Genomic DNA, 25,264 nt, shown 5'->3' with positions numbered 1-25,264 from the left:
AGGATGAGGTGGAAGAGGAGGTGGAAAAGGGGGATAGATAATCTGAGTCAAGACATTCCATTCCTCGACAAGGTGCACTCTAGAAATGCACTTGACATCAGCAGCTACTGGAGTTGATTGAGAACGTGACATCCTGACCCCCTGTGCTAGTCATTGCCTATCTGAATAGTATTGGACAGAATACAGGTGCATTTATCTGCCCCAATTCTTGAGTTGTGTGTGATGCTTGGCAGGCCTTGTGTACATGTAGCTGAGTAGAAGTTTTCCACTGACAGACTATCAAGGTCGACAGGAAGGTTTTACACTAACCTTTTGAGTGCCGCCCCGTTCAATATCCTTTCTGCTAGGTTACAGAAAGGGATAGATCACAAACTGATTTTCCTCATCTCAATTTGCCACTGATTTCATAGATGAATTACACTCTCAGTTAGCCATTAGGAGTTCATTGTGTAGAACAAGCCCTTAATGTGTCCATCCTCCTTATGCGGTTAACTCATACAGAACACTGGCTATCATCTTACACACACGTAAGCCACAAAAAAACCTACGGCAGTAGCCTCTTGAAGGCTTTTTGAAGGCCCACTCCTGTGGCCTTTAGCAGATAAGGAGGAGTGGTGTTCACAGGGAGCCCTCCATTAACTCCTAAGTGTGTGTGTGTGTGTGTTTGTGTGTGTGTGTGTGTGTGTGTGTGCGTGTGCGCGTGTGTGTGTGTGTGTGCGTGTGCGTGCGTGCGTGTGTGTGTTGTATGCTTTGCTCCCAGGGACTGATTGCTGTATTTGACCAGACTCCTTATCTCCAAAATACCTTGCACTTGTTGCTTGTGACTGAAAAGCCCCAGAGACGTTTGGTTTTGATTTATCTGGGCCATTCAGGAACTCCCATTATCTAAAGATGTGTGGTGATACGATGCCAGGCAATTCCTAATGTTAAGCATGAGATCCTGTTATTGTATCCCGCTTTGATCACATCGGCCAAAGCTCTGTTGCCATATTGACTGAATTCTCTGCAGCTCTCCACACCTGTGCCTCCACACACCCAAACCCATGCTCTGTGAAGCGATGCACACACAGCAACAAAATATCAAGCAGCGCTCTTTCCCCCCTCTACACCTGCACTTGCTCAGTCAGCCACTCAGCAGACAGCACACAGATAATGACCATGAGAATAACCAGCTTGGGCTAAAGCCAGATTGACTGATTATACCTCTGACTGGCAGTCCTTCAGGCAATTGAGAAATAGATGTCTTACTCTGGTTAGAAAAGCAAAGTCAACATACTTCTTGAATTGTGTCTCTGAGAACATGGTGGAAATCCAGCTCAATTCTGGAATGTGGTCAAATGTTTGAAAAATAAATTCCACCTTTCCCATCGCCCCAGCAGGTTCTGACATCCTCTGGTCCAAACATTACATTGGTCTGTTATATTTGAAATAATGGTTTCTGAAAATACCTCAAGTTCCACTAGAGGGAGTCCTTTATTCACCTCTAAACCTTTTTTTCTTCTGAATTTGAACCATTTAATTTGAATCGTGTATTAAGTGCCTTGCAAAAAATGTATGTAAAAAAATCCACAGTAGCTGATTTGCTTATCCCTTTCTACTGCAGGTTTCTGCCCTCCTTCCTAGGCCGTCATTGAAAATAAGTATTTGTTCTTAACTGACTTGCCTAGTTAAATAAATGTCAAATAAAAAAACAAAAAATTGTAGAACCTTTGACACACATTTTCAATATAACAATTACTTCTGGTGCTACCCCTAAGATCTGAAAGGCGGTGCATGTCCTTCCCCTTTACAAAGGTGGAGATCCTTCTGACCTAGATAACTACTTCCCCATTTCTAAACTATCTTGCCTTGCAAAAATATTAGAATCACTGGAAAACTCTCAGCGAATAACTTATTTAAAACTTAATGTGTACCAGTCTGGTTTTAGACCTGGACATATCAACATTTCACCAGCTATAGTTGTCTTAAATTATATATTTTATTTATTAATTTCACCTTTATTTAATCAGGTAGGCCAGTTGAGAACAAGTTCTCATTTACAACTGCGACCTGGCCAAGATAAAGCAAAGCAGTGCGGCAAAACAACAACACAGAGTTACACATAAACAAACGTACAGACAATAACACAATAGAAAAATCTATGTACAGTGTGTGCAAATGTAGAAGAGTAGGGAGGTAAGGTAATAAATAGGCCATAGAGGCAAAATAATTACAATATAGCATTAACACGAGTGATAGATGTGCAGATGATGATGCGCAAGTAGAGAATAGAGATACTGGGGAGCAAAAGAGCAAGAGGATAAGTAACAATATGGGGATATTAAATTAGATCATAGGAATCCAAGGCCTTTGATACTGTCGGCCACCCCCCACTCATTCAAAGGTTCTGTGAAATAGGCCTCAACTAGGCATCTTGTAAATGGTTTGGGAACTAACTATCTGTCGGACAGGACACAATTTGTGCTTTCTGATGGTGTCAAGTCAAGTTACCTATCCTCTTTACTATTTAAACAGTACCAGTCAAAAATTTGGACATTCAAGGGTTTTCCTTTATTTTTAATATTTACTATATTGTAGAATAACAGTGACATCAAAACTATGAAATAACACATATGGAATCATGTAGTAACCAAACAAGTTTTAAATAAATCTAAATATATTTTATATTTGAGATTCTTCAAATAGGCACCATTTGCGTTGACAACTTTGCACACTCTTGGCATTCTCTCAACCAGCTTCATGAGGTAGTCACCTGGAATGCATTTCAATTAACAGTTGTGCATTGTTAAAAGTTAATTTGGGGAATTTCTTTCCTTCTTAATGTGTTTGAGCCAATCAGTTGTGTTGTGACAAGGTAGGGATGGTATACAGAAGATAGCCCTATTTGGTAAAAGATCAAGTCCATACTATGGCAAGAACAGCTCAAATAAGCAAAGAGAAATGACAGTCCATCTTTACTTTAAGACATGAAGGTCAGTCAATGTGGAACATTTCAAGAACTTTTATCGTTTCTTCGAGTGCAGTCGCAAAAACCATCAAGTGCTATGATGAAACAGGCTCTCATGAAGACCACCACAGGAAAGGAAGACCCAGTGTTCCCTCTGCTACAGAAGATAAGAATTAACTGCACCTCAGATAGCAGTCCAAATAAATGCTTCACAGAGTTCAAGTAACAGACACATCTCAACATCAACTTTTCAGAGGAGACTGCATGAATCAGGCCTTCATGGTTGAATTGCTGTAAAGAAGCCATTACTAAAAGACACCAATAAGAAGAAGAGACGTGCTTGGGCCAAGAAACACAAGCAATGGACATTAGACCGGTGGAAATCTGTCCTTTGGTCTGATGAGTCACAAATGTGAGATTTTTGCATTCAACAGGCGTGTCTTTGTGAGACGCAAAGTAGGTGAACGGATGTTCTCCGCATGTGTGGTTCCCACCATGAACCATGGAGGAGGAGGTGTGATGGTGTGGGGGTGTTTTGCTGGTGACACTGTCTGTGATTTATGTAGAAATCCTCGATTTTCCATCCCATCTGGTTTGCACTTAGTGGGAATATAATTTATTTTTCAACAGGACAATGACCCAACACACCTCCAGGCTGTGTAAAGCCTATTTGACCAAGAAGGAGAGTGAAGGAGTGCAGATGACCTGGCCTCCACAATCCCCTGATCTCAACCCAATTGAGATGTATTGTTACGCCTGCTCCCACTCTCCCTCCCTGATGCTCGAGGGCGCCAGTCTGCCCTACATTACACACGCCTGCCACCATCATTACGCACACCTGCTTCCCTCATCACATGCATCAGCGATTCATTGCACTCACCTAGACTCAATCACCGTGATATTACCTCCCCTATATCTGTCTGTTCCCCAGCTCTGCTCCCCACTTCTGCATTGATTGTCATATGTCTCTGTTTTACCCGGTTCTGACGATGTTCCTGTCCTGTTCCATGTCTGTGTAAATGAAATGTTCACTCTCCATACCTGCTTCTCATCTCCAGCGTCGGTTCTTACAGGTTTGGGATGAGTTGGACCGCAGAGTGAAGGAAAAGTATTCTACATGAAGCTGGTTGAGAGAATGCCAAGAGGGAGCAAAGCTGTCATCAATGCAAAGGGTGGCTACTTTGAATAATATAAAATCTAAAATATATTTTGATTTGATTAACACTTTTTTTGGTTACTAAGTGATCCCACGTGTATTATTTCATAGTTTTGAAGCCTTCACTATTATTCTACAATGTAGAAGATATAAACAAATATAGAACAACTCTTGAGTAGAATGAGTAGGTGTGAACAAACCTTTGACTGGTCCTATATATAAATAATATTGGTCTAGCTGCAAAACCTGCAACATTCATCTGTATGCAGATGACACTGTTATGTATGCTTTTGCCCCTAAGACTGACCAGGCTATGTTGGAACTGTAATCCGATTTGGTCGCCTTGCAGAAACTCTTTGTTGATTTAATATGTGTACTTAATGCAGAAAAAAATTTAATGGATGCTGTTTTCTGATTCTCATAGAAATACTATAGATGTCTTACACCAGTGGTCACCAACCTGTCAATCTTCAAGACATTCTTCATCAATCACCAAACATCTCTGTAGAAAAGCCATCAATAAAGGCTTGCACTTTTGTAACTACGTTTCTTGTTGCGCTGTTGGCGTTCGCTGCAATTGATTCAGAAGCCCACTGAGTAGGTAAAGTGTTCCCATGTTGAACCATTTTATTCATGTGAAAAGACAAACTACCCAGCCAGAGAGATACTGTCAAAAAATACAGCAAAGAGCTGGTGTTTTTATGAGTGAGTTCATGTCTAAGTTTGAATTAAGCACTGTCAACACAGATACAAAACATCAAATGTTCTTCTCCCTACTTCAACTCGCTCTGCAGCTGCAGTGAATGAGTAGCCAAGTGTATCGATAGCCATGCATTTTTTATTTTATTTTTATTAGCAGCTTGTTGTGTCTGTTACTATCGAAGAATATTTCACTTTCTCTGGTCATAGGAAGAACATGAATTTGTGCATGAGGCAGATGCGGTGTGACTCGAGTTTCGCAATCAGGTGGAAGACAGTTTCCCTTCTCTCTGATCAGTCTTACCAGAGGAAAGGAAGGAGAGAGCAGGGACAATGACAGACGGACCTTCTGCTGCTCTGTCCCTCCCTCCCCTGAGACTAATGCCGTGTTCAAAACAACTGGGAACTCGGAAATATCCAACTTTCGACTTCAGTGCGTTCAAGACAACTGGGAACTCTGAAAAAAACTAGATCCGACTGGGGAAAAATTGTTTTGATCAGTCATCCAACACGAAATTCCAAGTTGGAAATTCTAGCACCTTTCTAGAACTCCGACTTTCCGACATGGAGATCACTGATGTCATGATTTTACCTCATTTCTTTCCCCGTGTCCCCAGTTGTCTTGAAAGCACTATGACCAAATGTATGCTCAGCTGTGCCTCGCAAGTGCTACACCAACAAATATATTTTGTTATCAAAATGTTGTTATCAGAGTTTTCAAATGTAATCTGATCTCAGAAGAACAATATTGTCAGGCCAAGCATAGCTATGTTGTGATAATGTATTAGACCTACTATAATCTAAGCGATAGAGCTTGGCATGCTTTTTTACCGTGAAAGTGATCTTGACTCAGAAAATGTTGGTGACCACTGGGTTACACATTTATGCATTGGATGGTTCTTTCATTGAGCAGGTTCCTGCCTATAAATATCTGGGCTTTTGGATTGACAATAATCTGACATTTAAAAAACATACGGATGAGCTAGTTAATTAGCTGAGGTTTAAAGTAGGCTTATTTTATATAACTAGATTTCCTGACAGTTCTTGACTAAGAGTAGTCAATGCTGCATTCCGATAAATGGAGTCACCACAAACCTTTGGATGCCATCTATCATAGAGGCGTACGTTTTATCACAGGTGACAGTTTTTGTATGCATCACTGCATCCTGTATCAAAATGTCGGCAGGTCCTCATTAAAGCCCTGTAGATTACTCCATTATTCCCTTTCTGTTTACAAAGTTCTACTACACAAGCGTCCGACCTACGTTACTTTAAAAATATGAGACACCAAACCCGTTCACAGGGATGGTTAACTCTCGGGGTTCCACTAGTACGTACAGATCTAGATAAATCCCCCCATTTTTGGAATAGCCTACAAAACTCCCTGCATCTCGACTTTCTGGTGCCTCTAGGGCAGTTTTGGGACTTTAATGTTGAGTGAGTTTCATAACAATTTCAACTGTTTGGATTGAGCATTTATTTGTGGTGTTTGAAGCTGTAGTGTTGATTCTGTAATTTGTAGTTTATCTTAATTTATTGATCATTTTGAATATGTTATGTTGTTGTCCTCGGTACACCATTGTAAATGAGACCCTGGTCTCAATGTCCCCTGAATAAATTAAAGTTAAATACAAATAAATAACCAGCTTCCAAATGCAATTCGTTTAATGTTCCACTGCCATCCACTCAGTAGGAATGGGGAATGATCCAACCGAACATAACTGTTGGAATGAAACTACATATAAGGGATTGTGGGAAATTCTGTAGTAAGCATGTGTAACTGTGTTTTATTCAAGCAAACCTGCAAATAACATTGGTCAATTAATTGTTGCCATATTGTCTGTTTTTTAAACAAAAATGTCTAACATTCTGGAGGGATCAGGTATCAGTGTACATAAAGCCTATAGGGAGGAGGTCAGAGACCTGGCCGTGTGGTGCCAGGACAACAACCTCTCCCTCAACGTGAACAAGACAAAGGAGATGATTGTGGACTACAGGAAAAAGAGGACCGAGCACGCCCCCATTCTCATCGACGGTGCTGCAGTGGAGCAGGTTGAGAGCTTCAAGTTCCTTGGTGTCCATATCACCAACAAACTAACATGGTCCAAGCACACCAAGTTTACCCATTTCATTTGAATGTCTCAAGTTAGAATCTCTGAGTAATCTCTAACTCTATATCATTCATTCAATTTTGACCGAGTGAAAACCACCTTTGTAAAGAACTCTTGACACCAAACAAACTTTCCCCTAAAACCATATAAACTTCCACAAGGGTTAACCTCACTCGGAAAAGGAAACTTGTGTTAAATCAAACTTCTTTACCTCAACACGTCTTAACAAGCCGTTCAACTCTTGTAAAATGTCACTTGTGCATATGTGAACTTCTTAAAGTCAGGGCAAGCTGCCAAGTTCGATTACGTGGTTAAGACGAGAAGCATTGAAGCATATCCTCCAACTTTAGGGGCAGAAAAACAACATTACCTACGATACGGTTGTCTTTTAGCAAATGACTTCATTTGACAAGAATTAGACTTGACATTTTCTTTGTCAAGGCGCTTTGCCTTCCTGAATTGATACTGTACTTTAGATGCTTACTGTCTCTGCCTGAGTTTTCATATCTAGAACCTTGAACAGCATTCAATTCACACCAACATTTTACAATCAACAGTAGGAGAACTGTGGGAAGCAGGGGCATTAAATTAAGCTCTAGCCTTATTATAGTGGTTAGAGATTGAGAGTATGTTCTTAAAGGAGGGATATATTTTTTAACAAGATAATGCCAGGCCAAGAAGGCAACCTTAAAGGATGCATTAAGCTGAGCACATGACGATAACAACTATATTGTAAGTAGCCTAAAGTACATGGGTGGCAAGTTAGTGGTTAGAGCGTTAGTTCAGTAACCGAAACGGTTGCTGGTTTGAACACCCTAGCCGAGAAGATGAAAAATCTGTTGATGTACTCTTGAGCAAGGCACTTGAACCTAATTTGTTCCAGGGGTGCCATATTACTAATGCTGACCCTGTAAAACAACACATTTCACTGCACCTATCCGGTGTGTGACATTCTTATATTGTTGTTGTTGCATCAAGTCAGTATATCCAAGTGCTACAGCACTTCACAATTATATAAATAGACTTAGCCGTTGAGTATACTACAGTTTTTGGCGTGTTAAACAAACAGCTATATTCCAATCACATTAATGGCAGTCTAGATCTTCTGACTGTATTTTTTAACAAGGCTGATTTTTCTAACACGGCTGATGTTTGATCACCTCCTGTGATATCCCAAAACGTCATCTCTGTACCATTGTCATTAGCCCATGCATTTATAGCATGTGAAATACAGCCAGTCAGACAGTCTATGATAGGCCCATTCATGAGCAGAGAGGAAGGGTCCCCAGAGCAGTAGCATACACTTCCTCCTGATCTGACTGAAAAAGTAGGCTACCCCAAAACAACAAGAGACTTGCAGGTAGATGAGAGGACAATGCAAATCCCCGAGATCCATTATTGAAGGTGTTTTCCAACAGGGCAGGAGAGCATGATAATGGTAACTCTACTGAATGGTGTCTTTATCTCTGTGTGCATTTATGATCCCCAATTTATACCAGACTAAATTGCCTGTGCTGTACATCCCGTGGGTATAATTATCTAAAAACCTTCCCCAGATTTTTGTCTGTGCAGATAGAAGGCTGTTGACGGTTTGCTTCCCTGTTATCTGTCTGTTGACGTTTGACGATGCTTGTCATTGAGATGTTAAAATTCAGACTTAGTCGTTTGATTCTTGATGATTATCTTAATAAATCATTACTGCAGCTATAAATAGAGAGTTGCCAAGCAGTTGGGAAATTGGCTTCATGTATTTATTTATGTTAAAGCAATAGGAATTCATTATACATGCTCTGTGACAAGCTTAGCATTCCTGTGATGTGTGAGAGGGATGCGAATTTGGCTCAAGCTCCCACTGAAGCACTCTAAAGAACCCTGTCTGTATAACAGGAGCTTGGGCAGCTAACTACCAATAACAGTGCGTGTTAGTGTATGTGTATGTGCGTGTATGCCTCTTACACTTCTTGTGGGCTACTGTAGAGAAATCAGGTCTCTTACATAGTCAATGAATATATGATAGGGTCAGCAATGCAGTAGTCTCATTACAAGCTTATTTTAGCAGTGTTTTAATAGCTCGCACCAAACTCTGTGTGGTGATGGTGATGGTGTTGCTATGGATACCAGACAAGGAAACATAGCTAGCGGTGGAGATCCTCTGGTGATGAGCAATTATAATGCATGGAACACTGCAGGGTTTGATCAATATACCCAATCACACACGCTGTAAATTGACAGCAACGCAATCGGGAAAATACGTGCAACAATTCCATTGTCTTCTGTTTCTAATGGTGTGGAACAGAAGGCATTGATACTGTATGAGCACCATGATATTCATACGGTCATTAATGCATGGTGAGACAGATCTCTCGCTCTGATGTCGCTCCGCAGAGAAAGAGAGAAAGAAGGAAAGAGAGTGGAGAGAGATATGATGTTGATAATGTTGGTATTTGAACGAGTTGCAGAGATCAGACAAAGAAGCCATGACTTGCATGTAAATGTCTCTGTGTAGAATGTGTGCAGGGCTTTACCATGGCTGGTGCCATTTGCTGAGGATAACACTATGCAAATGGTGACATTTCCTCTCATATAGATTCAGTCAGTTTTACTGCCATACAGATATTTACTACTGTATGTCCCTCACTACAGGGTGTCAGAAAATAAGTGGCATTTCGATATTTTAAGTACCATAGCTCAGTTTTAAGTAGATTTTTCATGGACTGCTCTTCAAACACAGATATACGCCCTCTTACGTGTTTCAGCCTAATCTAAGACTCTTGAAGGAAAGAAGTGCCTCTTGCGGGTATGTGAACTACATAGCTGCTTGAACGATGATTTCCTTCTAAGAATACGGTTATATAATTCAGAACAAACTCAAATTATAGCCTGATTAAAGGTTATGCAAGCTCAGAGTGTTTGAAAATTCAAGTATGAATGGTGTTATGGTGTCCGTCTTGTTGAGCTTAAGCATAATCTTCTTAAATGTACAGTTAAATACCTCCGTCAGGCCGAGGACAGTCCAATGGCTAATCTAAAGGTGCTGAGAGTTCAGAGAGATAAAGAGTCATATTTGCTAATTCACATTTTCTAGGTCAAGGTTCACCAAGGAGTGAGATGAGAGAAGTCATAACGCCATTTAACATTCACATGCGTGATGCTACAGCATCCATTTTGCGCCAGAAAGCTCAATATACATCAGCTATTGCAGTGGAGAGGAGATGAGTGAGTCATGCCACACTGAAGAAACTGCTAGTTACTGCTGATACATACAGTACACTATGGAGTGTAGGCAAGTGTTTAATATACAGTGAGCTCCAAACGTTTTGGGACAGTGACACATTTGATGCTGTTTTGGCTTTGTACTCCAGCACTTTGGATTTGAAATAATACTATGGCTTGATTAAGGATAGTCCTTAATGAATCGTGAATAATGATAAGTGAGAAAGTTACAGACGCACAAATATCATACCTCCAAGACATTCTAACTAACCTCTCCCTATTACTATACCAGGGGAGGTTAGCATGTCTTAGGGGTTATGATATTTGTGCATTTGTAACTTTTATTCGGGACTACCCTTAATCATGATAGCATCCACATTAATGTAGAAGTTTTTAGAAACACATTCTATTCTTATTTACAATAAAAGTACTAAAAGAAAAAACTCAAAAATGAGACAATACATGTATTTACCATTCATTTTTACTGGGCACAAAATAATCTGAAACACTACCAAAACAAACAGAAAATGCATCCAAACAAGTATGTAGAGTCACACGCTTGATGTAATCATTGCATGCTAGAAATATGGGACCAAACAGTAAACTTTTGACTACTTTATTTATACGAATCTTTAGGGGTGTAAATCATTTTTACACCTACCTTTTTGAGAAAACAAATATTTATTTACAGTACTCTGGATTGTTAATTTGACTTGTTCTGTCATTTCAAATCAAATAAAATTGTATTAGTCACATATGATGAACACAACAGGTGCAGACCTTACCATGAAATGCTTACTTACGAGCGATCCCCTAACCGACAGTGCAGTTTAAAAAAACACATATAAGAATAAGAGATAAAAGTAACAGGTAATTAAAGTGACTATGCATAGATGACAACAGAGAGTGGTAGTGGTGTGGAGAGGGGAGGGGGAGGCACCGGTTAGTTGAGGTGGTACGTACATGTAGGTAGAGTTAATTAAAGTGACTATGCATAGATGACAACAGAGAGTGGCAGTGGTGTGGAGAGGGGAGGGGGGGGGAGCAAGGTGAATAGTCTGGGTAAACATTTGACAAGATGTTCAGGAGTCTTAAGGCTTGGGGGTAGAAGCTGATTAGAAGCCTCTTGGACCTAGATTTGGCGCTCCGGTACCGCTTGCCGTGTGGTATCAGTGAGAACAGTCTATGACTAGGGTGGCTGGAGTCTTTGACAGTTTTTAGGGACTTCCTCTGACTCCGCCTTGTATAGAGGTCCTGGATGGCAGGAAGCTTGGCCCCAGTGATGTACTTGGCCATTCACACTACCCTCTGTAGTGCCTTGCAGTCGGAGGCCGAGCAGTTGCCATAGCAGGCAGTGATGCAACCAGTCAGGATGCTCTCGATGTTGCAACTGTAGAACCTTTTGAGGATCTGAGGACCCAGGCCAAATCTTTTCAGTCTCCTGAACGGGAATAGGTTTTGTCGTGCCCTCTTCATGGCTGTCATGGTGTGCTTGGACCATATTAGTTTGTTGGTGATATGGACACCAAGGAACTTGAAGCTCTCAACCTGCTCCACTCCAGCCCCGTCGATGAGAATGGGGGCGTGCTCGGTCCTCGTTTTCCTGTAGTCCACAATCATCTCCTTTGTCTTGATCACGTTGAGGGAGAGGTTGTTCTCTGACCAGGTCAGGTCAGGTCAGCCAGGTCTCTGACCTCCTCCCTATAGGCTGTCTCGATGTTGTCGGTGATCAGGCCTACCACTGTTGTGTCATCAGCAAATTGAATGATGGTGTGGAGTCGCGCCTGGCCGTGCAGTCATGAGTGAACAGGGAGTACAGGAGGGGGCTGAGCACGAACCCCTGAGGGGCCCCTGTGTTGAGGATCAGTGTGGCGAATGTGTTGTTACCTACCCTTACCACCTGGGGGTGGCCCTTCAGGAAGTCCAGGATCCAGTTGCAGGGGGAGGTGTTTAGTCTTTAGATTATTGTTTAGATTTTAGATTATTTGTGTATTTGTATTGTATTTGAGAGACATTCTACTGCCCTGTTGGAGCTAGTAACATAAGACATTCTACTGCACTGTTGGAGCTAGTAACATAAGACATTCTACTGCACTGTTGGAGCTAGTAACATAAGACATTCTACTGCACTGTTGGAGCTAGTAACATAAGACATTCTACTGCACTGTTGGAGCTAGTGATATAAGCATTTCACTGCACCTGCAAATCTGTGTACACGACCAATAAACTTTGATTTGATTTGAATAAATGCTATGGGAGTACGAGTGGTTGGATTGATATTTTCCCCCACAGCATCAGAATGCACACACCCAGACCACTCATGGAGCAATGCATGATCAATTAATGTGTTGCTCTTTTTGCTTTACAGTAGGCAAGGCCAATTTCTCTCAGTGATTACATTGAAATCCATCAAGACCACCTACAAGGTCTCTGGGGTATGACCATGATAGGTTCTGCTCTTCCCTCTCTCCCTCAGCATTACATCAAGCCCAACCTGTAGATAGGAGTAAGTGCTGTGTAGTGCAGTAGTGCAGCCAGACCACCCTATAGCCAATAAGTCTAACAGTCTAACAGCTATGGAAGTGGGTGATCAGTGTTATAACAGTACAGTACAATGGTGTGGCTCTTTTCTCTGTCCATTTCCCTCCACAGGCATAGACCTGACCGCCTGTAGATAAGTGCTTGATAAGGGCTACGGGGCGATTTTACTATATGAGAGTACATTCTAATTAATGTGGCTTCTCTCTCTCTCCCTCTCTCTCTCTCTTGTTCTCTCTCTCTCGCTCTCTTGTTCTTTCTCTCTCGCTCTCCCTCTCTTCATCCATCCTCTTTCCCCCGTCCTCCACAGCTGTACATCCAGACAACCACCCTCACCATCTCTATGAATCTCAGTGCATCTGTAGCTCTCGGGATGCTCTACATGCCCAAGGTCTACGTCATCATCTTCCACCCGGAGCTCAATGTCCAGAAGAGGAAGAGGAGCTTCAAGGCCATGGTCACCGCCGCCACCATGTCCTCCCGCATCTCTGTGAAGCCCAGTGAGAGGCCCAATGGAGAGGCCAAGACCGAGTTGTGTGAAAACCCACCCATCGCACCCACTGACCCCATGAGTGAGTCACACAACATGGCCATTAACGTATTCTGTAACTACTTTGTTAAATAAAAAAATGACTGACCATATAACTACTACGTAGTATCTGTAGTAGTAGAAGTAGCAGCACAAACGGTTTCAATTTTTTTTTAAATATTCCTAGTTTCTGTGTACTGTACATGTAACTCCATGGTATCTGTTACATCCCATGACACATACTGAGAGCAGTGAGAACCCTGCTTACCATGAGTCAGTCATGCAGCATAGTCCGTTGTGCCTCGAATGAGATAACGAGGTATTAGACAGAGATGACTTAATCAAAGACATCAGGAAGTGCACATGGGAGCCAGCCATTCAGTCCTTTTCATTGGCTCTGCCGTTCTGGCTCCCAGTGTAAACTGACTTCCTGAAGAAGATTGAGATTTATGACATCACTGTCTAATCCTTCCCCATCTCATTCCAGTCGTGTATTGTGTCAGTGGTATAATTCACATTCCGGTCATATGATGTGGGATGCTATAGTATAGGTCCACTGGTCTTGGGGGATCATCTCTGATTGCTTAATTAATGGTTATCTAGTTAAATGCATAAATTAGCCTTAGATTAGCAGAGACCAAGACAAGACCAATATGGGTGGCTTTGTCTGTTGTGTAGCTGGTATCTAAGAGCACAGGAGGTCTGTGTTGAAGTCTGGTAATGAGGTAGGGTAATCTGTGACACCGACTGTGTGTCGTTGACACCACACTGCACTACTGTTTGTGTGGTGCAGTGGGATTTATGGTTTTCATAATGAGAACATCATTAGGTTGAAGATCTTAGACCAGTCATCCATACAGCATCCTTTCAGATCCTTGATATCCTTTGTCTGCACATATGGACTGCCCTCATCAATTCAAACCACAAGTTTTCATTTGGGTTCAAGTCCAGAGACTGAGATGGCCATTGCAAAATGTTGATTTTGTGGTCAATTAGCATTTTGGGGGGGATTTTGATGGGTGCTTTGGGTTACCATCTTACTGGAAGATCCACTTGCGTCTAAGTTTTAGCCTCGAGGACAGGGGTAACCAGGTTTTTGGCAAAAATGTCCTGGTACTGGGTGAAGTTTCTGATGCCGTTGACCCTAACAAGGGCCCCAGGACCAGTGGAAGAAAAATGTCCCCATAACATCAAAGATCCACCTCCATGTTTTACAGTAGGTATGGGGTTCTTTTTTGCATATGCATCCTTCTTTCGACGCCAAACCCACCAGTGGTGAGCGTGTCCAAAGAGCACTATTTTCATGTCATCGTACCATAGCACTGGTTCCGATCCAAGTGCCAATGCTGTTTTTTCAAACTCCAGGCATTTACATTTGTTGGATGATTAAAAAAATAGAGCTACCTAGTACCAGGACATTTTTGCCAAAAACCTGGTTACCCCTGCCAGGAGGCTGAAACTTGGTCGCAAGTGGATCTTCCAATAAAACAATAACCCGAAACACACATCTGAGATGGCTCTGGAGAAGAAGGCAGATGTTTACGTGCCCCCAACCGATTGTGTGTTTTGTTTGTGTTGTTTGTAACTTATTTTTTTTACTTATTTTGTACATAATGTTGCCGCTGCCGTCTCTTATGACCGAAAATAACTTCTGGACATCAGGACCGTGAGTACTCACCATGGACTGGCAGAATCCATTTTTTCCTTTAACAAGTCTGACGAGGCCGACTTGAATAATATACTGCTTTCTTGGGAACTGGCCCAGATCCCTGTGATTTGCGTGAAGAGGAGGCAGAGAAAAAGGCGCCGGAGGGCGGGCTGCCTTCTGAGAATTTGTAGACAATCGAATAAACCCCCTCTTCCTTCCATTCTGCTAGCAAACGTGCAATCTTTGGACAATAAAATATATGAGCTACACGGAAGACTAAACTACCAACGGAAGATTCAAACTGCAATATCACCTTTACTCCACACACATACAAAGCTCTCCCTCGCCCTCCTTTTGGAAAATCTGAGCATAATTCTATCCTCCCGATTCCTGCTTACAAGCTCAAATTAAAGCAGGAAGCACCCGTGACTAGATCAATAAAAAAGTGGTCAGATGATGCAGACGCTAAGCTACAGGACTGTTTTGCTAGCACAGACTGGAATATGTTCCGGGATTCATCCGATGGCGTTGAGGAGTACACCACATCAGTCATTGGCTTCATCAATAAGTGCATCGATGATGTCGTCACCACAGTGACTGTACGTACATACCCCAACCAGAGGCCATGGATTACAGGCAACATCCACACTGAGCTAAAGGCTAGAGCTGCTGCTTTCAAGGAGCGGGACTCCAACCTGGAAGCTTATAAGAAATCCCGCTATGCCCTCCGACGAACCATCAAACAGGCAAAGCGTCAATACAGGACTAAGATCAAATCGTACTACACCGGCTCTGGCGCTCGTCGGATGTGGCAGGGCTTGCAAACCATTTCAGGCTACAAAGGGAAGCACAGCCGAGAGCTGCCCAGTGACACGAGCCTACCAGACGAGCTAAACTACTTCTATGCTCGCTTCGAGGCAAATAACTATGAAACATGCATGAGAGCACCAGCTGTTCTGGAAGACTGTGTGATCACGCTCTCTGCAGCCGATGTGAGTAAGACTTTTAAACAGGTCAACATTCACAAGGCCGTGGGGCCAGATGGATTAACAGGACTTGTAGCCTGTAGCCATGAAGTGCTTCGAAAGGATGGTCATGGCTCACATCAACACCATTATCCCAGAAACCCTAGACCCACTCCAATTTGCATACATCCCCAACAGATCCACAGATGATGTAGTCTCTTGCACTTCACTCTGCCCTTTCCCACCTGGACAAAAGGAACACCTATGTGAGAATGCTATTCATTGACTACAGCTCAGTGTTCAACATCAAATCAAATCAAATCAAATGTATTTATATAGCCCTTCGTACATCAGCGGATATCTCAAAGTTCTGTACAGAAACCGAGCCTAAAACCCCAAACAGCAAGCAATGCAGGTGTAGAAGCATCATAGTGCCCTCAAAGCTCATGAATAAGCTAAGGACCCTGGGACTAAACACCTCCCTCTGCAACTGGATCCTGGACTTCCTGACGGGCCACCCCCAGTTGGTAAGGGTAGGTAACAACACATTCGCCACGCTGATCCTCAACACAGGGGCCCCTCATGGGTCTGTGCTCAATCCCCTGCTGTACTCCCTGTTGACTCATGACTGCACGGCCAGGCACGACTCTAACACCATCATTAAGTTTGCCGATGACACAACAGTGCCTGATCACCTACAACAACGAGACAGCCTATTGTGAGGAGATAAGAGACCTGGCTGTGTGGTGCCAGGACAACAACCTCTCCCTCAACATGATCAAGACAAAGGAGATGATTGTGGACTACAGGAAAACGAGGACCGAGCATGCCCCCATTCTCATCGACCGGGCTGCAGTGGAGCAGGTTGAGAGCTTCAAGTTCCATGGTGTCCACATCACCAACCAACTAACATTTTTTTAAACATTTTTATTTCACCTTTATTTAACCAGGTAGGCTAGTTGAGAACAAGTTCTCATTTACAACTGCGACCTGGCCAAGATAAAGCAAAGCAGTTTGACACATACAACAACACAGAGTTACACATGGAATAAACAAACATACAGTCAATACTACAGTAGAAAAGTATATATACCGTGTGTGCAAATGAGGTAAGATAAGGGAGTTAAGGCAATAAATAGGCCATGGTGGCGAATAATTTTCAGTCAGTGGGTTTGGCGACGAGTATGAAGCGAGGGCCAGCCAACGAGAGCGTACAGGTCGCGGTGGTGGGTAGTATATGGGGCTTTGGTGACAAAACGGATGGCACTGTGATAGACTGCTTCCAATTTGTTGAGTAGAGTGTCAGAGGCTATTTTGTAAATGACATCGCCGAAGTCGAGGATCGGTAGGATGGTCAGTTTTACAAGGGTATGTTTGGCAGCATGAGTAAAGGATGCTTTGTTGCGAAATAGGAAGCCGATTCTAGATGTAATTTTGGATTGGAGATGCTTAATGTGAGTCTGGAAAGAGAGTTTACAGTCTAGCCAGACACCTAGCTATTTGTAGTTGTCCACATATTCTAAGTCAGAACCGTCCAGAGTAGTGATGCTGGACGGGTGGGCAGGTGCGGGCAGCGATCGGATGAAGAGCATGCGTTTACTTTTACTTGCATTTAAGAGCAGTTGGAGGCCACAGAAGGAGAGTTGTATGGCATTGAAGCTCATCTGGAGGTTAGTCAACACAGTGTCCAAAGAAGGGCTAAGAAGTATACAGAATGGTGTCGTCTGCGTGGGGGTGGATCAGAGAATCACCAGCAGCAAGAGCGACATCATTGATGTATACAGAGAAGAGAGTCGGCCCGAGAATTGAAACCTGTGGCACCCCCATAGTGACTGCCAGAGGGACGAACAACAGGCCCTCCAGTGCAAGCACACCCAGACAGTCGTGAAGTGGGCACGACAAAACCTATTCCCCCTCAGGAGACTGAAAAGATTTGGCATGAGTCCTCAAAAGGTTTGGCATGGATCCTCAAAAGGTTCTACAGTTGCACCATCGAGAGCATCCTGACTGGTTTCATCACTACCTGGTACGGCAACTGCTTGGCTCCCGACCGCAAGGCACTACAGAGGGTAGTGCGAGCGGCCCAGTACATCACTGGGGCTAAGTTTCCTGCCATCCAGGACCTCTATAGCAGGCAGTGTCAGAGGAAGGCCCTTAAAAATGGTCAAAGACTCCAGCCACCCTAGTCATAGACGGTACTCCCTGCTACCGCACGGCAAGTGGTACCGGAGCGCCAAGTCTAGGTCCAAGACGCTTCTAAACAGCTTTTATCCCCAAGCCATAATACTCCTGAACACCTAATACTGCTCTGAGCAGTTGTATTAACATAAAATATATATATTATTTTGCAAATTTGTCTTGCTCATCTTTATGAAGTGTGCCAATCATTTTGGACCTAACTGTACCTGTGATGGACAGGATTAACGTAAGCCAGTTTAAATCGCCCTATACTATCTCCATGCTCGCCTCATTTTTCTAGACTAAATCAATAATTGATTGACAGGCCATGGTAACACATCACGGTTCCCATCGGCCTTATTTTCTCCATCTCTACTAATCACCTGGCACACACTGCACGTCATCAACAGGTGCTGGCCTTCTCTTAGTTACGGCTCTGATATGACAGCTATTCCTGAAAATGTCCTGTGATTGTTATTGTCATCTGTGTAATGAGCTGGAGCGTGTGTATGTGTGTATGTGTGTGTGTGTGTTTGTGTGCGTATGAGAGAGAGTGAGTGAGTGAGTGAGTGAGTGAGTGAGTGAGTGAGTGAGTGAGTGAGTGGGAGAGTGCTTGCGTCATCAGGATGGCGACAGTGTCTCTCTGCCAGTCACACACGTGGCTTGTGGAGTGAACACACTGCGTAGGGGGGACAACCTCAACAGCTGTGGTAGCAGCGCAGCCAAATTCCCCAAGCAGAGCCCGAATGGAGCTCATCTCCGAGAGGCCCTCCCAAAAGTACACTGTGTTATCTGCTCTGTGCGTCTCTAACCTTCTGTCTCCCTACACGCATGTTGCCTCGCTTCCTCTCCTCTCTCCTTGCTTCCTCTCTCCTCCCCTCACCCTTCTCTTTTAGCAGCAGTGGAAGTGACATTTATTAATGGTGAATTTATATACATGACCTCCCCTGAACTGTGGATCCCTTGTCCCTGGAGACTTTACCTCAGCCCTTATAACCGTCAAAGTGCCAAATAGTACCTTTCAGGAGGGATCCCCTCTGACTGATCTGACTCATAATGATTTAGAGTTATTAAGTAAGATAATTAGTAGCTCTGAAGATTCTACAGGACATCACTATCGATATTAGTCAAACTATCTCTATGACTGTCCCTTACAGAGATGTAAGGATTTGCCCTGTAATTTAGAAATATTGGCAATGTCTCCTCTCTGTCCCAGCAGTGATTATGAGCAGAGACATATTGACCACATCAGGCATGTGTGGATGAATTAACGATTTGTAGGTAAATTTTTGTTTTATGACCAATCAATCAATACCATGACAAGGGAAATTGTACCCATGTTTGCCACAAACACATTTGTTTTACTATCCTTGTGGGGACCAAACAATTGATTACCATTCCAAATCTAAATCTAAACTAAAACCTACATCTAAAATGGCCTTTTTCCTTGTGTGGCTCAGCGAAATGTCCCCGCTTGTACTGACTTCTGGTCCCCACAATGATAGTAAAACCAAAAACACAATAACACACACACACACACACAAACAAAATCATTGCTTTCTTCTTGAAAATATAAACTTTTTTGACCAACTGCACACATATACAGCTAAGACTGCAGAAGCATGTTGTACATCTACACATGTTTTATTCATCATAGGCACTGGCCAAGACTACAAAATAAGTCTGGAAGGAAGTGGTAGGACTTTAATTGCATAGCCCATGGGAGTTGGTCACCATGGCAAGATTTAGAGCAGTAAAAAAAAGTTTACAGAGCTACACTATATAAAAAAAGTATGTAGACACCTCTTCAAATTAGTGGATTTGGCTATTTCAGCTACACCCGTTGCTGACGGGTGTATCAAATCCAGCACACAGCCATGCAATCTCCAAAGACAAACATTGGCAGAAGAATGGCTTTACTGAAGAGGTCAGTGACTTTCAACGTGGCACCGTCATAGGATGCCACCTTTCCAACAAGTTAGTTCCACAAATATCTGCCCTGCTAGAGCTGCCCCGGTCAACTGTAAGTGCTGTTATTGTGAAGTGGAAACTTCTACCATGGCTCAGCCGCGAAGTGGTAGGCCACACAAGCTCACAGAATTGGACCGCCGAGTGCTGAAGCTGTCCTCGGTTGCAACACTCACTATCGAGTTCCAAAATGACTCTGGAAACAACGTCAGCACAATAACTGGTCATCGTGAGCTTCATGAAATAGGTTTCCATGTCCGAGCAGCCGCATACAAGCCTAAGATCACCATGCCCAATGTCAAGCGTCAGCTGGAGTTGTGTAAAGCTCACCGCCATTGGACTCTGGAGCAGTGGAAACGTGTTCTCTGGAGTGATGAATCACGCTTCACCGTCTGGCAGTCCAACGGACAGATCTCGGTTTGGCGGATTCCAGGAGAATGCTACCTGCCCGAATGAATAGTGCCAACTGTAAAGTTTGGTGGAGGAGGAATAATGATCTGGGGCTGTTTTTCATGGTTCAGGCTAGGCCCGTTAGTTCCAGTGAAGGGATATCTTAATGCTACATCGTACAAGGACATTCTAGATGATTCTGTACTTCCAACTTTGTGGCAACAGTTTAGGAAAGACCCTTTCCTGTTTCAGCATGACAATGCCCCCATGCACAAAGCGAGGTCCATACAGAATGGTTTGTCTAGATCGGTGTGGAAGAACTTGACTGGCCTGCACAGAGCCCTGACCTCAACCCCTTCGAACACCTTTGAGATGAATTGGAACGCCGACTGCGAGCCAGGCCTAATCGGCCATCTTCAGTGCCCGACCTCACTAATGCTCTTGTGGCTGAATGGAAGCAAGTCCTCGCATTAATGTTCCAACATCTAGTGGAAAGCCTTCCAAGAAGAGTGGAGGCAATTATAGCAGCAAGGGGGGGCACCAATTCTATATTAATGCCCATGATTTTGGAATAAGATGTTCGATGAGCAGGTGTCCACATACTTTTGGTTGTGTAGAGTATGTCTCTGCTTTAAGTAACGCAATGTGCATCGACCTCCATTAGACAGGAGATAACACTGTATAGGTGGAGTAGTGCAGTGCGCAACACTGACATACCATTGTACCTACCTTGGTGATCAGCAAAGTGGAGGTCCGTTTCCATGGCAATGTAGAGACAGGGATCACATCAAATGCCCTAGCATTTGTTAGGTGCCCACTTGTGTGGTGTTTGTGTTGTTGCATCGCTAGTTAGTATCTGAAAATAGAGAGTTTGACTCAGGGGTGTTGCTGAAATTAAACAATGCACTAAACCAGGCAGTGATTGTGCAACGATTGTTAACGGTGCACGTTCACATGCAATGCATGAATGTATGATAGAGTTACAGGGTATTTATATATTATGCATGTACTTTGTGCCTTTTCTATTTACACTGCCTTCAGAAAGCATTCATACCCCTTGACTTATTTCACATTTTGATGTCTTACAATGTCTTACAGTACCACCCACTGGGGAGCCAGGCCCAGCCAATCAGAATACGTTTTTTTCCCCCACATAAGGGCTTAAATACAGTCAGAAATACTCCTCAGTTGCATCAGCTGTACGGGGGGCTGTTCTCAGACGACTCCACAGGTGAAGACATTGGATGTTGAGGTCCTGGGTTAGCGTGGTTACACATGGTCTGCGGTTGTGAAGCTGGCTGGACCTACCGCCAAATTCTCTAAAACAACGTCGGAGAAGGCTTATGGTAGAGAAATGGACATTAAATTATCTGTCAACAGCTCTGGTGGACATTTCTGCAGTCAGCATGCCAATTGCACACTCCCTCAAAAAGGTGTGTTGTGTGACAAAACAGAACATTTTAGAGTGGCCTTTTATTGTCCCCGAGCACAAGGTGCACCGGTGTAAGGATCATGCTATTTAATCAACTTCTTGATATACCACACATGTCAGGTGGATGTATTATCTTGGCAAAGGAGAAATGCTCACTAACAGGGATGTAAACAAATATGTGATTTTTTTTGTTGTTGTTGAGAAATCAGCTTTTTGTGCGTATGGAACATTTCTGGGATCTTTTATTTCAGCTCATGAAACATTGGACCTCAGCTTTGCACATCTGGATTTGGGGATTTTCTCCTATTCTTCCTTGCAGATTTTATCAAGCTCTATTAAGTTAGATAGGGAGCGGCATTGAACCACAATCTTCAAGTTTTTCCACAGATTTTCAATGGGATTCAAGTCTGGCCTTTGGCTGGGCCACTCAAGGACATATTATTGTTCTGAAGTCATCCCAGCATTGCTTTGGTGTATGCTTAGGGTCATTGTTTTGTTGGAACGTAAATCTTCACCCCAGTCTGAGGTCGTTTACACTCTAAAGAAGTTTCTTATCAAGGATTTTATCTGTATTTGGCTCCATTTATTGTTCCCTCTATTCTTACCTCTACCAGTCCCTGCCACTAAAAAGCATCCCATAGCGTGTTGCTGCCACCACCATGCTTTACGGTAAGGGTGAGGTTCAACGTGTGATGAGCTGTGCCTGGTTTTCTCCAGTCATAGAGCTTTGCATTCAGAATACAGAATATTTTGCCCTATGCCCCTTTGCCCTATGCTTCTTGTGCCTTTTGGGCAATTCCAGGTGTGCTGTCGTGTCTTTTTCTCAGGAGTGGCTTCAGTCTGGTCACTCTCCCATAAAGCCCAGATTGGTGAAGTGCTGTAGAGATTGTTGTCATTCTGGCAGGTTCTTCCATCTCAGCCAAGGTCACCTCCTTGGCCAAGGTCCTTCTTGCCCTGTTGCTCAGTTTAATGATGGAGACCACTGTGGTCTTAAAAACTTTCATCACTGTATAAATAGTTTTGTACCCTTCCCCAGATATATGCCTCATCACAATTATATCTCAGAGATCTACAGACAGTCCCTTGGACTTTATGGTATAGGTTCGGCTCTGACATGCACTGTCAACTGTGGGACCTTATATAGACAGGTGTGTTTCTTCATAAATAATGTCTAAACAATTGAATTGGTCAGAGGTGAACTCCAATACGGTTGTCATGACATCTCAAGGATGTTCAAAGGAAATTGGATGCACCTGATTCTTATGTAAAATGAGATATTTCTGTATTTCATTTTCAAAAGATTTGCAAACATTTCTAAAAACATGTTTTCACTTTGTCATTATTGGGGTATTGTGGTAAGATGGGTGAGAACAAAATCAATTGAATCAATTTGAATTCGGGCTGCAACACAAAAAAAATTGGAATACATGAATGGGTATGAATACTTTCTGAAGGCACTGTATGTCTGCGTATGTTTGTCCATTGCTTATTGTATTTTGTTGCACTGTTATAATAATCTTATAATCATTATAATCTTTGACCTACCTCGCTTCTCAGGTCAAGCTACGAAGAAAACATATGTGAGTTACAACAACCTCAGGATCTAATGGCCTCCCAGGGAATGCTCCGTGTCCTTACTCTGGGATGATGACCATAACTGGGGAGCACAGGAAGAGAAGACGGGCAGGGGTAGGGGCAGTGGCAGGGGCAGGGGCAGGGACAGGGACAGGCTGCCTAGATAGTACTATGGTTTCCAGGACTGTGGATGGTGTCAACCTTTATAATTTTTGTCTTCTGAAGAGGAAGATGAAGGGGGAAAGGAAAAATGTGGAGGGATGGAGATATTTGATATGAGCAGTGAATGATGAAGAGATAGCTAGCTGTAGGATCGCAACTGGGCCCTGATCCATGCTGTTCTGTTCTGATCTGTTCTAGAACCAGACTGTGGGTTCTTAGAACCTCTGTAGTGACCCTTATCTCTGAAACAGTCAGTGATGTGAACAACCTCTGTGATACAGGAGTCAGTCTAAGTCATCCCTGAGAAAAAAAGAAGACTGGACAGTTTATTTAAATGTTTTTGTTGTTGTTGTAATATCCATTAAAGCCATATTCTCTTGCAATGCCCATGGTTTGTTTTTAAGTTAAGTGAGGTTTCTTCTGAGTTCCTTGTGCCTGAACTTACATTTTTTCAACATAATATTATGTTGAATTTCGACCTTGACTGAATCACCATGACTAGCAAGCTCTGCCACATGCGTTTTGTTTTTATGAAATCCACTCACATTAATCATTTTAACATGAATAACTATGTCAGCGTGATGAGCAATGTATCTATATTTTTTTGTAAATATCTGAGAGTATTTTCATGTTTGGATAACAACAACAAAAATATCCAGTATATGTTTAATTGGCTTTGGATGGTAACTAAAAAGCAGCACACACTGTACACATTGCATGTGCGAATGTATGTCTGTTCTATTTGATGTAAAACAAAAAAAAGATCAATAAATTCTGAAATGACTTTGATCTTAAGCATCATTCTGAAGTTTATTAATTTCTTTTAAAGAAATGACTGGATTCATAACAGAATATGGCTTTAATCTGTTATTAAAATGGACCCCTCTGCATCTGTCAGCATGTTGGTTTTATATAGTTTTGTACTTTATGCTTAATTATCAATGGGAAGAAAACCTATCTGAACAATCATGCAAGTATGTTGTGATGTTGTCTGTCCAATTATCAACATGTAATAAAATCATTTTGTTATCTTTTATACAATTAAACAAAGCGGAACCTAATCGTTATTTGTGTGCATATGTGTGAGTGCTTGTGTGTGTGTTTGTGTCACTATTCCTGTATTGGCGTGAGTGTGGCGTGAGGGGGCATGCGTGTGTGTGTGTGTGTGTGAGTGTGTGTGTGTGTGTGTGTGTGTGTGTGTGTGTGTGTGTGTGTGTGTGTGTGTGTGTGTGTGTGTGTGTGTGTGTTTGCATGCATTCACATGCATGTGTTTGTGTTCGCACGTGTGTCTAATAGAGAGATTGACAGCTGTGTATGCACTGATGCATGGGTAAATACCATTAATCAGTGTTTTGTTTATGGCTTCATGTAAACTGATGACAATGTAATCTGCTCATTTTGTGTCTCACCCTGTGAATGCCACATTATCAGGCTCACTGAGCTACGCTGTCATGCAGAGGAGATGGGTTCCTGGGAGATAGATAAACTATGTCCACTAGCTGGCCCATTTCTTCCACTACACCCTCTGTTTCTGTTTCTCTCTTTTTATGCCTCTCTCTCTCTTCATCCTCTCACTCTCTCTTTTCCACTCTCACTCTCTCTCACTCTCTTTCACCCTCACTTTCTCCCAACCTGACTCTCTTCCCTTTTCAGCCTCTCCCTCAGCCTCCTCTTTTCCCAACACCAATACTCTGTATGTTGAAAATGAAATATGGCAGAACAATTTGTCCACATACAAAAAAAGCCTATTTTA

The 25,264-nt window shown here is 42.7% G+C and overlaps 1 protein-coding gene across 2 annotated transcripts in view; it reads left to right on the top strand.

Moving 5' to 3' along the window:
- Positions 1-24,561, top strand: part of LOC139368853 (metabotropic glutamate receptor 7-like) — a 123,160-nt gene extending 98,599 nt beyond the window's left edge. For both annotated transcript variants that reach the window (XM_071108272.1, XM_071108273.1), the window contains 2 exons: positions 12,975-13,236; positions 23,332-24,561. In XM_071108272.1, the coding sequence (XP_070964373.1) occupies positions 12,975-13,236; positions 23,332-23,381 (312 nt within the window). In that variant the 3' untranslated portion in view covers positions 23,382-24,561. The remainder of the gene's footprint in view (positions 1-12,974; positions 13,237-23,331) is intronic.
- Positions 24,562-25,264: the final 703 nt, after the last annotated feature.

The sequence above is a fragment of the Oncorhynchus clarkii genome, chromosome 16 (genome assembly GCF_045791955.1).
Source record: "Oncorhynchus clarkii lewisi isolate Uvic-CL-2024 chromosome 16, UVic_Ocla_1.0, whole genome shotgun sequence".
Taxonomy (NCBI): domain Eukaryota; kingdom Metazoa; phylum Chordata; class Actinopteri; order Salmoniformes; family Salmonidae; genus Oncorhynchus; species Oncorhynchus clarkii.
The sequence above is the reverse complement of the archived record's forward strand: the minus strand, read 5'-3'. Positions and strand labels throughout refer to the sequence as shown.